The sequence below is a fragment of the Perissodus microlepis genome, chromosome 15 (assembly GCF_051167445.1).
Source record: "Perissodus microlepis isolate ML-2025 ecotype Zambia chromosome 15, ASM5116744v1, whole genome shotgun sequence".
In the NCBI taxonomy this organism is placed as follows: Eukaryota; Metazoa; Chordata; class Actinopteri; order Cichliformes; family Cichlidae; genus Perissodus; species Perissodus microlepis.
Genome location: NC_140475.1, coordinates 38,347,944 through 38,366,236, shown reverse-complemented (window position 1 = coordinate 38,366,236; position 18,293 = coordinate 38,347,944). Strand labels below are relative to the sequence as shown.

Here is an 18,293-nt window from a genome sequence, read left to right as displayed (position 1 = left end):
CATTCATGTCATGTAAAACTGAAATGTTTGCAGCAGTCAGTAGGGTCAAACACCCTGTGCACACAATAACAACAGTTCAGTGCTGGTGAATGCTGGCCAGCTGAAGCTAACATGCCCTGTTGTAGAGCTCTGCCTACCCCCCCTTTGTCTTGGTAAGAGTTGAAACAGGTAATGACAGTGATATGGTGTCTGTCACTGTGATCGCTGATGTGCTGCTGGCTGTAGTGTTTTGATTTTACTGCCACACACAGGCACACACACACAGATCACAGTTGGCAATCAAATTTTACAGGTTTCGGCCTCGTATTTCTGTCACTCAGCTGTGAGTAAAATTAAAAGTTTATCTGATGTTATCTCAGTCAGTCTTGATTTTAAATCATTTAGCGTGATAAACAAAGTTGGCAGGAAACACTTCCCACACGGCTGCATTAGCAGGAAACGCCACCTGTGTGAAATGTGTGTGTGTGTGTGTGTGTGTGTGTTGGAAGGTCAGTTGGGAAATCAAGGCCTGACTTTTCCTGTGCACTTATTGAAAATTTACTACCTCCATTACAAGACTGTCACATATGCTGTAAAAGCCTGGCAGGAGAGATGCAGGTTCCTTCAATATTTTAGGGTAAATTCACTCTGAAAAGTCCGTTCCTGCAGATTAAACACAAGTGCAAAAACTACGTCATAACATTGACATTAAAACGTCAGCTCAGCATGTTGTTGATCTTTGTAAAGCTGATCTTTGTAAAGCTAGAATTACTGGTCTGAAGTAACTTTGAGTTATTGTCAGTGATCAATAGCAGTTCCAGCCCTAAAAGTATTTTTACTCTCATTTGACCTTTTTGTACCTTTAATCAAATCCTCGGCGTGTTTGTCCTCCAAAATAAAATACGTGATTAGCAACAGTAAGAGAATTGGCCTAACTGACCTCGCAGCCCCTGAATCCTCCGCCTACTCTTCCTGCTCCTTCTGCTTGCCCTGTCTCCTCTCTTCTTCCTCCTCCACATTAGTTTTCTCCTTGGGAATCCTTAATGCCAGCCATCTGCATTTCTGAGCCTGCAGCTTACCATGTCAGCAAACAATGCTGTTCTTGTATGAGCAGCACCCAGAATGCTGCATTATCTCTTGCACCACAGTAACATTTAGCCCACGCATGCTCTCCAGCACTCTGGATGCTGTCAGTCATTGATCAGCAACACTATGTGCAAACTAAGAAAACTCTGAGTTTCTAACTTCACCGCTTCTCCTGTTACATCAGATTTTTTTACAGTGAGGGCTAGAATGTGTAACCCTGCGCTTCCTCTTCTTTAGTTAAACCACAATGAAACCCCAGAAAAGCCTCTGATCCACACTGTAAGCTTCTCACACCAACACGCTGGCTCAGGGCTTAAATTACACTTTGTGAGTCAGATTTTCGTGACTGTGTACTTGACTAAGTCAAGAGCAAGGACTTCATTTATGCAACAGAGCTGTCTGCATTTGATGTGCACACAGGACTGTTGGACTAATTCAGATATTGTGTAATGAGGAAGCAGATCCAAACACTTTGGGGAGATTTCCAGGGATGAGAGCTAACATTGGAGGAGAATCTTTATCCCACGTTCGCTCCAGCACACTTTGTGCCTTAGCATCACGATACGATGGAAACTCTACCGCCTTGCCGTGCATTAGACTCCAGGTGCAATTTAATCCCTGCAGCCCAGCAGGAAACCCCAGATTTTCCAGAGAAATCCAGTTACATGCTTTAGACACAGCTTCTCATTTTACCCAGTTTCTAGGTGAACGTGGCACCCTACGGCGGTGATTCCCAATATTTCTTCATCTGGCCCGTAGCACACTGGACGCAGTCACAGATTTCAACCATTATATTTTGGAGCAATGTGGTTACTGTTAGCAGGGCTGAAACTCTCTCACGTCTGACACGTCAGCCCTGTGTTAACCTTCCTTCTCCCACTCACACAGCAAATAAAGGAAACTGAATTTCATGAACATAAAACCCACTTAAAGCTGTGTTTGCAGCTTCCACTGCTTGAGATTATGCAGAACCTGCTACTCAGTATAATCAATAGATGGCTCTCCAAAGCACACGTTTATGCACATGACACAGCAGTGTAATGATTCAGTCAGATATTTCTGGCAAATGAAAACCTCTCCAAGTGAGAGCTATCACACGCAGTCCCAGTTTTAGGTTCACAGCCCACAGACCTCCATCAGTGTGGCGTTAGTGTTGGTATCGATGATACTGATCTGATACAAAACCTTAATGTTTTATTGTATCTCAAATTATAGCATCATAATGATTACAGGACATCAGATTACTTGTTCTTATCACTTAATAATGCAGAGTTCATCATATAGAAATAAAAAACCTGAAGTTGTGGCTATTTGAACACGTTGCCTGCCTGCAGCACTAAAGGACTCCGTGAGAGACGTCTGTCTCGCCCTAGCAGCACCTGTCCCTGTCCTCCTCTTCAGTTCGCCTCCACATACGCTCGTCATATTCTGTGATATGATTTACTCTGAGGTGTTTGACGAGGTTAATGATGTTGCCACAACACCTCGCTTTCCTGCCACATGTATCGCAAACCGCGTCTCGGCTGTTTGTGGAGGTAAAATACGTCCACACATGACTCCAATCACGCTCAGCCATTGCTGTGAGTGCGCACGCCAGAGGCTGCCACACATTTATACAGCCGTGTTTCACACATGACTGTGAAAGGCGGAAGAGGAAGTAGTTCCTTCCAATGTAGACAATCTGAATGATAGTTTCTTTCCACTGTGTTCCTGTTAATGATAAACTACAGATTTACCCCAAATGACTAAAATATCGATATTTTGATATGAGAATTGATTCTAGAACATAAATGACTGAATCGATATTTTAACATCGATCATTGGTATTTACCATGAATGGCTCACTTCTAATCGCTGGTGTTTAAACGAAATGGTCTTCATTGGCACAGAAGGTTAAACAAAAAAAGTTTTGCCAAAATAATTCGTTTAACATTAACATCTTGTCAGTATGTGACATATTAGTAACCATGGCAACAAGACCTTACAATATACATTAATTAATGATTTACATTGTTTTATTTAAAACGTTAGCTATTTCATTTATGTGCCCATTATGTTCAGCAATTTATTAATTTAATAATTTAATCTCAGCCATACTTTTCATAATTTCCAGTGTTTTATTCAGAATCGAGCTAGCCATTTTAATAATGTATTAATTATTTTAATACAACATGTTGATAATATGATTGATCATCTCATGCGAAGCTGGTTGTTTGTGCCCCAGGAGGGAAATTCCTGACCAGAAATTGGCTTTAAGGTGACTCAACATTTTAAAAGCATAAAACAGACTCAAACTGTAAAACTCCACCAGGCTCATTGACCCCGACCAGTTCACACTCTGTGGTGCACAGTAAAAGCCAACCCAGTCAAACACTGAATCAGTCCAGTGGTCTCTCCACCCCGCCCCCTCTCCTTTGTCCCCTCTCACTCTGCTCCTCTGTACTCCCACAGTTCGCCGTGTGCCGCCCCGTTTCTCCATCCCCCCCACCAATCATGAGGTGATGCCCGGAGGCAGCGTCAACCTGACCTGCGTCGCAGTCGGCGCTCCCATGCCTTACGTCAAGTGGATAAGTGGTGAAGTGGAGCTGACCCGGGAGGATGAGATGCCCATTGGCCGCAATGTTCTGGAGCTCACCAACATCCGCCAATCTGCCAATTACACCTGTGTGGCCATATCCTCCCTGGGCATGATCGAGACTACAGCTCAGATCACAGTCAAGGGTAAGAAACACTCACCTTTGTGGGGGTGGGATGGGGTGTGATATGATCTCGGTGAACAGTGGAGAAAAATTAATTGGTCCGATTGTGTGACTCTCAGATTTAGTGCTGAAGTTGCTGAAGTCAAAATGCAGTTCTGCCAGTAATTTGCACTGGCTTCATGAAGCTCCTGGTCATCATCCAACAGCCTCTTAGATGTTTTTGCAGCACATACTTCAGGCCCTAATTAACTTGCTGATGTGATCACACATGAAGGAGGTGCGCAAATGTTATCAGTCATCATTAAACCTGGAGTACGTGCACCAGATTTCAGATCTTGTCGCATATGGTGTCTTTAAAGGACCAAAAAAGTCAGTGATTAAGCATCGTTTTTCTGCCTGCAGGGCTGGAGTGGAGCATGTTTTAAACCAAACACTGATCTTTTTCTTAGTATAACAAAGTTAGTTTACCTTCCTAAACCTAACCAGCAAGATAAAGGAGAAATAGGGGAGAAGAAAATACGATGCATGTTCACCTGGCTAACAACCAACTCCAAATGTAGATGCTGTCACTATTTAAGAGAGAATTGTTGTCTTCGTAGCACATCGCTGTGCCTTGCATATCTGTGCAGCAACAAATCAGCCAAATGCAGATCAATGAATTTGGCTTTGGACAATACTGAACAAGGATGGCTTTGCCCAGCCCCACTGAGACAGCAGCAGTGAGGTCAAATAAAGTATGCATAAAGCTTCCTTACATGCACTCTCTGACAGAACAAATAATATCAATATTTGAACATGTTTGGACAGCTTGGAAAGACGCTGCAGTGCAAAACCTGCATGTCATTTAGTGTTCATTAACAAAGCAAATCCCCAACCCTGTGTGTAATAGCCTCAGCAAAAAGCAGAATATATTAACATAACATAAAGTCAAGTGCCATTTTTCAATTACAGTGTCCATATAGTCAAGGTGGTAATCTAATAAAAAAATAAAGATACATTTGGCTGTATTAAAAAGTTTGAGCAACAAAATCCTTCTTAAGTCAGGATTTGTGTTGCTTTAGATTCTGGATGTATTGTGTTATTGATGATGTCTGACTGACAGGAGCGAACAGAAATGAGCAGAGCAGCAGTGTGAGTGGACTAACACATAGAAAGCTTTCATATAGGACGATCAGCTGAAGAAAAAGCAACAGCAGCAGAAATGTGTTCCTAGTATCTTTGTTATATTGAGAAAATATGAGCTCGGTTGTAGCTCTGCAGCTGTAATCTTTAGTTATCGCAGGTCAAATCAGATCATTTTAGTTTTTGGTAGAACCAGTTCTAGTTTAGATATGGGACATTTTCTACAGTTTATAATAAACTTTATAATAGTAGATGTTGTCATATTTTGTTACAGTAGGCTCATTTTGTGACTTTTGTTGCCATGATGCCAGGTCTCTCTTGGAAATGAGATTTTTAATCTCAATGAGATTTTTTACCTGGATAAATAAAGGATTAAAAAAAAATTGTTTTCTACACTGCTCAAGTATGAATTTCACATTAAATGTCTTGCATAACATAACTGAGCTCCAGTCATGAAGTTTGTGAAATGTTTGTAATCCAATCAGAAGGGACACTCAGAAAGTCTATGTTAGTATGAAAGTCACTGCTTTATCATGTGGTTTGCTTTTGGACCTTTGTGTTTTGTATTTGCTTTTCCTTTTCTTCCACTGACTGATTCATTGTGGGTCTTTATCCCTCAGCAATAAAACACTGTTATTATCGTCACCACCCGGGTGGGCAGCTGGGAGCAGGCAGTGTGGATACCCAAGTGTGTGAACTTTCAACTTGATACTATAGGTGTGAAATATTGGACGAGTTTGAATCTGTGACCTTGATGTTGAGTTCAAGTTTTATGAAAATCTCGTGAAGTCACCTGAGTGTTTGAAACTGATATGATAGGTGCATCTACTAAAAATCTCAGGTGAGTTCAAATTCCTGTAACCTTGATCTGAAGGTCAGAAGTCAGAGGTCAACTTTTCTGAAAATCTAGTTAATGCAAAAACTAAAATCTCTGATGAATCTTTGAATCTTGGTGACTTCAACCTCAAGGTCAGAACTCAGCTTTTCTAAAAATCATCTGAATGCGATCACTCAAGAATGAAGCAGCAATAATACACTAATACCAGAGGAGGCTGAGGGGAGGTGTATCTACGAGGAGGCTGAGGGGTTTGTGTCCATCAGTATTTCTTTACTTTCATTTTGGCTACTTTCAGGCTAAAGGAAACTACTGTGTTGGGCACGCAGCGCAGTTCTCTGCTGCTGTATCTGATTCAAGGTCTGTGTTTTGCATACAAGTGGTTATTTGAGTTGCTGTTGTCCTTCTGTCAGCTTGAAGCAGTCTGTCCACTCTCCTCTGATCTCTGGCATCAGCAAAGCATTCTTGCCCAGAGGACTGCTGCTCACTGGATACCTTCCACAACCACCTCTTGGTCTCGAGGTGTTTGTGGAAAATCCTTGAAGAGCAGCAATTTCTGAAAAATGCAAACCAGCCCATCTGACACAAGCAACGCTCAAAGTCATTTAAATCACTTTTCTTCCCCTTCCTGATGCTCTGCTTGAACTTCAGTAAGTCAGCTTTACCACGTGTCCACGCCTGAATCAGATCTACATGTATTTGGAAGCTTCTGGTTGAGCATTTTGGCCATTTCAGATATAACTGGTAAACACACACACACACACACACACACACACTTTTTATATAAAAGTATTCAGTGATATCTTAGACTAACCCAGTGGTTCCCAAATTTTTTTTGCTGGGCCCCCCTTCGTTTTACAAGAAAAATGTTCGCGCCCCCCCCGCACACGCGCGCACACATCCTCCAACCACACGCACCCATATTTTGCTCCATTGCGGTTTATTTCACACCTCAAACATTTAGTAAACAATTAAGTAAATAAAAGTAATCTGCAATAAATTACAGGCAGGTAGTAATAAAATAAACTACTAACTCTTTTACGTCCACACCTACACGGGTATTTTTGAAAACGCAGCTGTTTCGTCCACGTAAACGGCGTTTCGAATCACCGAAAACTGAGATTTTTAAAACTCATTATTTTGCGTTTACGTGTGGACGAGGAATACAGAGTTCGTCACACAACGTCAAAGGTATGTGCCTTTTTCCACGTCACGCTGTGCTCCATGTTATTGTTTACGTGAGATGAATTGCAGAATGGTAGATTAACAGTATTTTGTCTCTATCTTCAGGTTTTACACGCAGTTACTGTCCCTCCATTTACAAAGGCAGAGGCGTCACGGTGTGATTATTTTACATGTACTTGTTTTTTTCCTGTGTAATAATATTAAACTTTCCATCAAAAAATGCCTCTCTGTGCAAAATGGGTTCAAAAACATAAACAGCTGTGAGATCCTGTTTGTCCGTGATTTGAACCGGGGGACAAATCGTGTCAGGATCAGCCTGATGTTATTTGTATCCCGCTGTAACTTTACTGTATAAAGAGCTAATATCTCCAACATGTCAGGAGTAGTTAGTCATTACAAGAAGTGTTTGTGAACTAAAGATCAAGAATGTGGGATCCTGTTTGTCCGTGATTTGAACAGCCCAGCGCTGCTCCCAATGCAGGGGAAACCAATCCTGCAGGGAGACCTACCTCAGCACTTGTGCAGGTGAAGCCAAAGGGAAGATTTGCTTCACCATATTTTCTAGTCTTTGGCTTAGAATGAAGTTGGTTTGGAAACATATTCAGCGATGCTTCATCTCCTGCTCTGCGTTTGAGTGGGCGCCCCGTGCTAGCAGTGTCCAAGCGTTTTGTTTGTTTTTTTCCCCCTTTTCATACCCCCCCCGCCCGCAATGGGGCCCCACACTTTGGGAAGGTCTGGACTAACAGTTGGGACATAAACTCATCTGCAGTGTTTGCTGAGATTATAAATGAGGTGAACAATGGGATCATTTTCTGATAGACACGTACAGTTTGGCTTGTTTTGGCAGAGGAGATGCACCCTGCTAATAAGATAAAACAGGTTTCAGTCCCTGCTGCATTAGCTGCACTTTTCAGATCCCGGTCCTATTTTATATACAGTTTGATGAACAAAAATATGAAGCAGCAGCTGGTTGTGTGTGGGAGAAGTTTGATTTCAGGCTATGTGCCAAAGAGCTCTTTAATATGCGCAACAGTCAGATAATAATGATTTTAGCATTTAAACTAAATCATTATTCTTTCCTAATCCTACCTTTTAAAAAATGGGTTTTCTTTCCACTTCTAGCCAAATAGAAACGAATAAATAGAAAAAAAATATAAAGCCAGTGTTTCCACACCTTATATAAACCTCAGTGTCCTGGCTGAAAGTCCGGTGTAGGTACTGTACCGTGAATCTGTCTTTACATAAATGGTCAGACTCATACCTCTGTTGCTCTGATAGGACTTTTCTTTAAAAATAATAAATTGGCTTTCATTGGCTTTTGTTTGGATCACTTGTGTCAGTAAAATTTGCCACTTCCTCCGTAGCTGTGTTCTTGTAACAGTGGCTCCAGGGGCCTCAAGTCTCTCCTAGTCTGGTTTTCCTGTTGATACCAGGTGAAAGCTGTGAATTTGCAGTGTTGGTGAAAATATACAAACAGTAGCATGAGAAAAGTGCACAGGAGGGATTTTTGTACACATCACAGTAGAAACTACTTTCTGCATTAAAACAATATTTGTTTTAAAAAGAAAAAATGAGAGCAGCAGCCTTTCTACCCACACGACACACTGAAGCCATACAGTAGAAACAGACGTTAGGAAAATGTCTCCAGAAAGCAGTCAGAAATCATTTTACAAGCACTCGAGGTGACAGACAGATCTCATCAGCAGATCTCATTTTTAAAAAGCTGTGCTTTTACTTTTATTTGCTTTTCATAAACTAAAGCTCTTAGAGCTTATTTTTCAGAGGGAACTGTATCAGATATTGTGGCAACAGATGATGGGAACTGCATGAGGAGCAACGGCTTCATTCTGTCCCAGCCTGCTGTGGTTCACGCGTTTGTAAAGAAGAAGAAGAGCTTGGCTGCATTGCATGAACATGAAGCAGATGTCAGGACTGGAGCAGCAGAGCTAAAAGCCTGTGGTTGCACTGGTTTCATCCCAAAAGGCAACCCGTGAGCTTTTCTGCACCCTGCTGCTCTGCTTTGGACCAGCTCACAGATTTACAGAGTTGAGCTCAAAGTCCCAACTGCCACCATGTGTTTCTAATCCAGGCTGTTTTTATTTCTCTTTGTCAAACTTCATATTCAGTATAACATTTGATACAGAATGACAACAAAGCAAGAGAATAATTATAATTAATAAAGTCTTTGATATGATAGCTTCATTATTTCTTGGCTCTGATCTTTTACCATTTTCTATTTGTTAGATGATTGAGTAGATTTATTGAATTGAGTTGGCCGTCACTACTTTGGAAGATGCTTTGCTTCGTGCAAATCTGTAACAAAATGAAGATAATAACTTAAGAAGTATTTTAGGACTAGAAAATATTGTAATTCAAGTGGTCTTAGAAGCATAAACTCTGGCCTGTGTCTGCAGGTCATGTCAGTCATATAGTATATTTTATAAAGTGTGGAAAAAAGTACAATGTTTTAGGAAAAGAGCAAGATTACCACAAGGTTCAAATCCTGAGTGAAGCCACACTTTAGCATTGACTCCTCTGCAGGGAGGTGATTAAAACAAAAAAAGCCGCAGGAGAAGAAGCAGAACTGAGGAGCAGCTAAAGTTTCAGGCCAAATACAATTTACTGTGTCTGTGGATGAACCGACTGCCTGCATTTTGCTGTTACGATCTCCACAGACAGCTGAACTCTGCAATCAGCAGACCCACTGCAGTCGGCACATCTCACCTGACACAAGCGCTATGTATGAATGCAGCTAATAAACATGCCCGTCCACATGTTGTAACAGTCATTATGGTTTTACACACAAATATAAGTTCTATCTACAAAGCAGCTCCCTTCTATGAGAAAATGCAACTTATCTTATATCCTGTTAAAATTCAGCTCTGCTGTGTGGCTGCATTAAGTAGATGCACTTCTGATGATCTCCAGCTCAGGTCTGGATGACTATAGATGGATTTACATAGGAGGACATGCACCCATCTGCTTGGCAACATAATACTGGCCTGGTGCAGATCAGGAAAGGACAGAAACAAGCTGAATAATAATGAAGTGTTAGATTGGCAATGTTGAACAGCTCTGTGTACCCGGCATCAGCGGGTGACTTTCCTGACGGAGAGGAAGAATAATGTAGATGGAGAATGTAGAGAAACGTGTTTTTCTGACTCGGCCTGTCTCTGCTTTCTGACAGCTCTTCCCAAGATGCCCACTTCCCTCACTGTGACAGAAACCACGGCTACCAGCGTCACCCTGACTTGGGACTCCGGCAACCCAGAACCTGTGTCCTACTATGTTATTCAGTATCGTGCCAAATTGTCTGAGAACGGTTTCCAGGAAGTAGATGGTGTCGCCACAACCCGCTACAGCATTGGTGGCCTCAGCCCCTTCTCTGAATACGAGTTTCGTGTCATGGCTGTGAACAACGTTGGCCGGGGTCCTCCCAGCAGCATCGTGGACACCCGTACAAGTGAGCAAGCACCCTCATCACCACCTCTTCATGTCCAGGCACGCATGCTGAGCTCCAGCACCATGCTGGTCCAGTGGGAACCTCCCGAAGAGCCCAATGGCCAAATCCGGGGCTATCGGGTCTACTACAGCTCAGATCATGATGCCCCGCTCAGCGCCTGGCAGAAGCACAACACAGATGACAGCCATTTCACCACCATCTCAGGCCTGGCAACAGATATCACCTACAGCCTGAGGGTGCTGGGCTTCACCTCAGTGGGAGATGGGCCTCCGTCTGACACTCTACAGATCAAAACCAGGCAGGGAGGTGAGAACATGCTCACTACATCACTGCAGAGCAATGTATCATAAGCAGCGTGCCCCTGGCTCAGATTATTGGTGAGTTATTCAGATCATTTACTGTGTGCACGTGTTAGCAAACGCTGCCTGTTGCTGCATAAGCAAGTTACAACTGGAGCATTTACGTCCTCCTAAACACTTCTTCACATTAATATTCAGCACTTTGTCTCAAACAACATTTGTGTTCCATAATGTGCTGTTTGGTAAAATTATATTTCAGGTCTCGTTACAGTTTTGATGGCTGTGCCAGTTCATGAAGCATCTCGTGACTGAGATGTATATAGAAAAAAATATCACACCCATTTTCACTCATCAGGCTTTTTTTTATTTTGAAAATCAGGTTGGGATATTCTCCAAAGTTTTCCTTCCTCACATGTAGCACACAGCAGGAAATGCTCCGCTTCAGCTCCATTGGTGGTGCTTGGAATATTTCACCCTGGACAGAGGGAGCCAGAGGCAGTGCACTCGCCACCCACTCGCTCATTAGCAGTGAATGGACTGAGCTAGAAGATTAAAGACCAGCTGAGTTAGGCTGCACGTGTCTGTGCAGAGAGTCGTGGTTTATATTGCTAACTGTCCGTTTTGAATCTTTGGTGTGAGGCAAAGTTTTGTTCTGAAAACAGTTGGACTGAAACGCTGCTGTCACTTTGGACTCCAGCATCACAGGGTGATACTAGTTATGAATGAATGAAATATACAGTGGTGCACTCTTTTTCTTATAACTAGTAATAGAGAAAGTCTGGCATTGAGGTCATCTTGGTTCTATTGAAAAATCTCTTGTGATTTTTAGGATTAAAAAAATAACGAAATCACATTTGCATTATATTTATTTCTATAAAAAGATGTCAGCGTCAGGTTGCTGTCAGGCAGCCCAGACATTTGTACGAGCCCGCACTAAGAGCAGGGTAAGGTCAGCCCAGCCCTGAGCTTGTGGTAAATGTGGGTATAAACCTCACTGTTACCAGCACAACTGTGCAGAATTCATTTCTGGCTCGCATCATTTTCTTTGCTAAGGCTACACCTGCCTTATGTTCAAGGACAGGCTGGTGTTTTAGTCACAGACAGCAAGTTTTACAGTGAGCTATGCTTGACAGGACGAAACATGGCGCCATACCTGGGCTGCAAATGAAATGAGTTCAGGACTCTCACAGGCTGCCACAAAATATTTCAACTTAAATACTTTTTTCATTGTCTAGAAATTTAACTTCTTTGAGTTTAACTCTATTGTTACAGGGCTTGGAAAATGCTTATTAAACCTCTTTGCATACATATAGCTCTTACTTCTAAGAATTTACTGGTTCATGGCAGGTGTTGGTTTTGAGAGTTTTCTATACTTTGTTGGCATAATTTCACCCAGAAATGTAGCGATGACTTTTTGTACGTGTATGAAAGCATTGCAGAAAGAGCCTGAGCTGTTGGCACATCTATTCATGATGTGAATAGATGTGCCAACAGGATTTTATCTACCTGTCTGTTCAAAACAACAAATGTGGCTTTTCCTGGCAGGGGCAGGTCCTCGCCCAGCTTTACTTTCCTCCTCTACTTTCTTACACTTTGTGTTTCCATCTTAACACATCTCTTTGTTTCCTCCTGCAGTTCCAGCTCAGCCGTCTGACTTTGACGGTGAGGCTGAGCTAGACTCACGCATCATGCTGTCATGGCTTTGGCCTGTCCAGGAACCCATCATTAGCTTTGAACTGGTGTACTGGGAAGCCAACAATCCCACAGACAAGGTAAATACCACCTTAAAAATCTTTCTTTCCACTGAGATGCTGCTTGTAAAATCTTTATTGGCTATGAGCTATGCTGTGCTTCAGGCTGTGTTATTTGCATTAATGTCTTTTTAGTAAGTTCAAAGTGTCTGCACTTTATTCAGGTTTGATAAATGTCATCACATCACGAACACTTCTTGCTGTGATTTATCCACGAGGAGATCTGGGTGATTTTATGCCACAGTCTCCATTAGAGCTGCGTATCGTCACTGATTTCTAGAATCAATTTGATTCTGATTCACAAGGTCCCAAATCGATTTGATCCCCGATTCGATTCGAGTTGATTTGAATCTGGGAAATTTTGCATCAGACAGTCAGAAATATTATAATTCTGATCATGCATCAGTACATTTCCATATTTTATATCTATAAAAAGAAAGCTGACACTTGCGAGACTTTATCAAAGCTGTGAGCATCACAGCAGACGCCTCTGTGTCAAAGTAAGTGAGGATAAAACACAGAAAAACATGAAGGTGATTTTCCTGGTCTGGGATTTATAAAAATATTCTGCAGTACATCAAAAACAGAAAAAAACCATCAATCAACACATGAACATTACCTGATGCTGCTGAAGTGAAGCAGAGCAAAGTTACAGAGGTTTGATTAGAGACACAGCTGAGCGTTTTGTAATTTTGCATAATTTTAAAAAGTTTAAATGTGTTCAGTGTTGAACAGCAGAAATGAGGCTTTGTTTTCGGAAGTAAGTAAAAGGAAAAAACAGCGTCCGACAGGCTGTAAGAACGGTAGACTTGTGCGTAACAAGCAAGCGAATAATGCAGAAAACAGATTTTTAAGAAACTGTTCAGTACAGAGAGAGAGAGACAGAGCTGTGCATGAAGTGTGATTTTATCCTGGTGGAAGCAAAACAGCAAAGCTAAGAGTGAATTCATGACGATGTTTATGTGAAGCGTAGTTTGGATCTTCTTTTGCTGCTGGTTCAGTCAATAATGTTTGGAGAGAGATAAAACCTGCAGCTTCAGAATCAGCGCAAAAACGACGTAAACACAAAGCTCAGACCCGCCGAAACATCAGAATCAGCGAGCTGTCGGCTTTCAGCCCCGACCGTGTCCGTGCCGTCGGTGAGAAAGGCGACATCTCACTGATCCTGATCCGTCGGCAGCTCTGAGCTTTGTGTTTACGTCTTTGTGCAGAATCCGTGTTCCTGCTCTCTTTTTTAGCTGTTTGGTGGTTGTTGAAGTTTTGTGAGGTTTAACCGGAGATTCTGGCATTTAGGCCAAAATAAATTTATATAAAAAAATCGATTCAGGGTTTTAATGAATCGATATCACGTTATCCAAGCCAGAATCGATTTTAATCGATAAATCGATAATCAGAACCCAGCCCTAGTCTCCATATTTTTGAAGCTTCTGGAGTTGGAGGGGTTTTGCTGTAATTTTGATCTATTACAAAAACAGAGCTTGGATGAGCTGATGGCTTTTGTGCATCAAGAACTACACTGGAAAAAAAATCATTGCAGTTTCAGATTTTCTGACTGTGTCTGTGGTGTGTGCACCTCCTTCACTACAAAAACAAGAAAAAAGTCCCTCCTATGATTCCCCTAATATGATGTCATTGACAGGTTTTTCAGTAGTTGTGGGTGTTTCCCACAGACACAGGCTTAAATCACACAGGTTCATATTACGAGCCCTAAACAACACCAGCGTTTATCTCAGGAAGAAAAATATGCCAACCACCAAACTCCAAGAACAGCTGCCTGTTGCCTAAAATCTCTGCATTAAGTAACTGAGAAAGATTTAAGCCACACGAGAAACCAGTCATGGCAGTAACGAAAAGTTACAATCATTTGGTTACATATTGCATCGAATCATAAACCTTATTGTTCGTGCAATATTGTTTTTCTAAAGTGTACGTGTGAAGAGAGAGAGGGAAGCTGAGACAAACTGCAGCGTATTCAGGGCTGAAACAGTGTGAGAGCAGAGCTGTGGGTGGAGAGGTGACAGCTTTGCTTGGCCACTGTACAAGGCAAGCATGCTGAAAAGAGCTCCACTTCTCTTTACTGCACCAGCTCGTGAATGTTACAAGGAGCTTGGCAGGTAGGCTGCTCAGCCTCCTCGAGAAGCTCCAGGCTTTGTCTGCAGACTCCATTATGTTGAGACCAATCAGGCCCTGGCTTCATTCTTGCCCTCGTGATCTTGTGCTCTTTCGTCTCTTCACAGCACCGCGTCACTTTCGATGCAGCAGGCTCCTATGCAGTCGATGGTCTAAAGCCAGACACGCTGTACATCTTCTCCCTGGCAGCCCGATCTGAGATGGGCTTAGGAGTCTTCACTCAGCCTATTGAATGCAGGACAGCTCAGTCCAGTAAGTATAACAGCACTCAGTCACGTTCACAGGTGTGGCTCCAGTTATGTAGTCCAGGTGAGAATGACTAAATGAGTCATCTGTGACTTAAAACTGACTAAATACACCAAAAACATGTGGAGGTAAGTGGAGCTTAATTCAGTGCAGTCCAACTAAGAGATGCAGCTCCCTGGGAGCCCAGTCGGCTTTTTTCTTTCTCTCATTCTGTTTACTGAGTGTGTTTGTGTCTGATTTGAACACCTGTAATATACCCGAGTTAAACCGATTGCATAAACAATGAATAACCGTGTGTCAGATTAGAGCAATCCTCCTACTCAAAGTGTGAAAGCCCCACGGTGTGTTTCATTCAGGCCTGTCTGTCAGCAGGAAACAGTCTCTGTCACACTTACTGTTCAGAGTTTTTTAGAAAGAAAGATTGAAAAGTTGCTTTTTATTCCCACAGCATGTAAAATGTTGGAGCTTAACTTTGCTTCACATACGTGATTTATTCGTTGTGTTTCTGTGATTTAAAACATTAAGTCTGTGTTTTATTTTTTGCTCAACTATGCATTTACAGCATAAAAATGATAAATACTCATTTATATGTGAAGCTGGAGTTTTAGTGCCGTCTGGTGTTATTGTTCTCTAAAGAGATCAGCCTTTACCCAGATCTCCATGCCGATGGTTCCCACCTGAGTCGGGGAGCAGAACCTCCTGTTCTGAACCAACCGCTGAACTATTCAAACACAATAGGACCAGCAGCAGACGGCAGCGTAGCTCACAGAACTGTGTAATTGCAAATGTCATTTTTCAAGCTGGCAAAATGTAATCAAAGCTGTAGCATTAATTATATGTTGAATTTTTTCCACCTGCCAGTCACGCTTCATTTTCCCGAACATTCAACTCAATTATAAAATTCAAAGGCAACAACCAAAGAAAATGTCGCCTCTTTGTGACACACAATCCACACACGACATGGTTCGTAGGGGCATGCTTGGTATTTATAGATGTATATTCTGCTTTCTGCAGCATAACAATCAGCGGGCGTTGCACATTTTGACAAATAGTCCAATAAGTCACTGAGTCGATACATGCAGCACATTATGATGTAAGGCCAAGCAAACACAAACAGACATTTGCAGAGACAGCTTTCATCACAACTGTCATGTTCCTTTCAAATGATTGTTTGTCATGTGAAATGCGGCCGAGCATGTGGTGATGTGCAGGACTTCGATCACTGCTCCGTCACTAACACCATCGAACACCGTTAATTCACAACTACGATGTGTTATCTTAGCGTCAGAGCTCTGGCATGCCGGCCGATGAGGAGCTGAAGCTGCAGTATTTATGACAGTTTCCCGAAGGAGTGCAAGCCCTCGCTCAGCTACTTGTTTTACCTGTCAGGACTGAAATCTTTCAGCTGTCACACTGCAAACAAATGTGTTGTAAACTATTCTCTTTGATTAGCAGTCTCTCTCATCGCTGCTCTGACTGCCAAACATAACGCATCAGAGAACTTGCTAACAAGTCTGAGGACCCTGACCACTGCTGCCACCTCCCTGCAACTTCTCATCTAGCTGCCACTCTCACTTCTGTTTACTTACAGCATATCAGGCACTTGTCAGATTTTATACATATTGTATTGAAACTGCAAGGTTATTACAGGAAAGAAAAAACCATCTAATAACTGTCCTGTGCTTTTCCCAGCAGAGTCTCACGGCAGTCTGGGAAACAATCATTTATTCGTTTAGATGAATTTATGTTTCCACACGCAGATTGTTTGTATTTTTGCAGACTTTTGTTTAAATGTACCATTTTTTTCTACAATAATTAACCTACCAAGCATCATGCATGTATTGAACTTCAGAAAAGTGTTTTCACCGGTGAGTTTGTTGAACTTTAAATGTAATATAATGTAAATGTAATTCAAATACAAACAGGAAAGCTGAAATTCAAGCAACACCTCCTTCTACCCTGTTTGCTTTCAGTGTGACTCAGTGATCTGGTGGAGCAGCAGTTAGCTGTTAACAATTCTTCTTTATTAGTTTTACCTCTTCTGTCATGCTCCTTTGGAAATAGCTTAATGTATGACAGACAGGGAGGGTGGAGGGAAAAAAGGAAATGTTAATCATTACAAAAATAAGAATGGATACATATGACTGGTTATACTTAAAACACAACAGGATGAGACAATGAGGGCAATGAGACCCTGACACAGGAAGCCCTGAGAGGAGGGTTAGAAGGTAAAGCTGGTGAAAATGAACATAAAAGGAACATAAAAGGAGATTGTGTCAGGATCTGAATGACTCCAGGACGTTTTCATTACAGGTTAAATGGATTACATAGGTGTGCGTATGAATGTCACTGTTCCTGGCTTTATTATAAAGCATAGTGAAAGTCCATCTTTTACCACTTGCGGAGACTAAAACAGACGCAGTCTTAAATATTTTTACCCTGGCTTGAGATCACTTTTCAGTTTTAGATGTTCAAAAAAGAAAAGATTAAATCGATGCGATGTAATCTTTCAGACCTCACAATAGCGCCTCTGTTTTTGTGTTTTCTTTTTTCTTACGGGTCTCTTTTTCTGCCCAAATCTTGATTCTCGTTCTCTCAAATCCACCCACCTCTGCTTGAAGTTTGACTATTTTTCATATTCGTGTTTCTGTTTGGGACTTTAATCTCCCACACATGGATCTCTGCCTTTTGATTCATTGCACCCCTGCAGTGATAGATCCAAAACTTCTCGTATGCATGAAGTTTCCTTTCAACCAGTGGCGAGCACCTTTTCTGCAGCAGGAGAACGAAGAGGCTTCCAGCGCTGTTCAAACAGGAACTGAGTGCATACGCTCGGCTGGGGCCGCCGCAGCACAGGCGAGCGTGATAACTGCCACCCGTGTTATCTCTTTCACCTGCTCCACATTCATCTCAGTCGCTGGTTTTGTTGTTGAATGTTGTTGTATTCTGCTCTTGTGGGTCATTGTGCATACATGCATTCATCTGTAATGTGCCTGTTTTATCTTTCAGTTGGTGAAACTTCACACTGTTTGTTTGTGTGTGTGTGTGTGTGTGTGTGTGTGTGTGTGTGTGTGTGTGTGTGTGTGTGTTGCAGTATGACATTTTTCTGCCCTCTGGACTGTAAAGGTTATTTGTACTTGTTATTTTCAGGACATCACATCAATTATTCACAGAAATATTTCCTGATAAATAACTTTTCATCTTAAAATCATCTTCATTTACATGTGATTGGTTATCTCTATGGTTTGTGGAAAATGCAGTGCAAATATTACCCAAACTGCTTTATTTTTGTCTGACTAACTTTTATATTTAGTCATCTTGTTAAAGATGAATTCAGGACTATTACTGTCATGTTTCGAAATATTTAGTGATTGTTTCATTTCTGATCCAGAAAGGAGGGCAATTTTGCAACTAATGCAAGAAGTGATATAATTAAACATGTAAGACAAAACTGAGTTTTCTCAGCTTTTGTTACCAAGCTTAAATAGGAAGCTGCTT

The 18,293-nt window shown here is 41.8% G+C and overlaps 1 protein-coding gene across 24 annotated transcripts in view; it reads left to right on the top strand.

Annotated features, from left to right (window-relative positions):
• ptprfa (protein tyrosine phosphatase receptor type Fa) overlaps nt 1-18,293 on the top strand; it is a 350,902-nt gene that overhangs the window by 217,665 nt on the left and 114,944 nt on the right. For all 24 annotated transcript variants that reach the window (XM_084953588.1, XM_084953601.1, XM_084953608.1 and 21 more), the window contains 4 exons: nt 3,517-3,786; nt 10,094-10,675; nt 12,304-12,440; nt 14,657-14,801. In XM_084953588.1, coding sequence (XP_084809714.1) covers nt 3,517-3,786; nt 10,094-10,675; nt 12,304-12,440; nt 14,657-14,801 — 1,134 coding nt within the window. The remainder of the gene's footprint in view (nt 1-3,516; nt 3,787-10,093; nt 10,676-12,303; nt 12,441-14,656; nt 14,802-18,293) is intronic.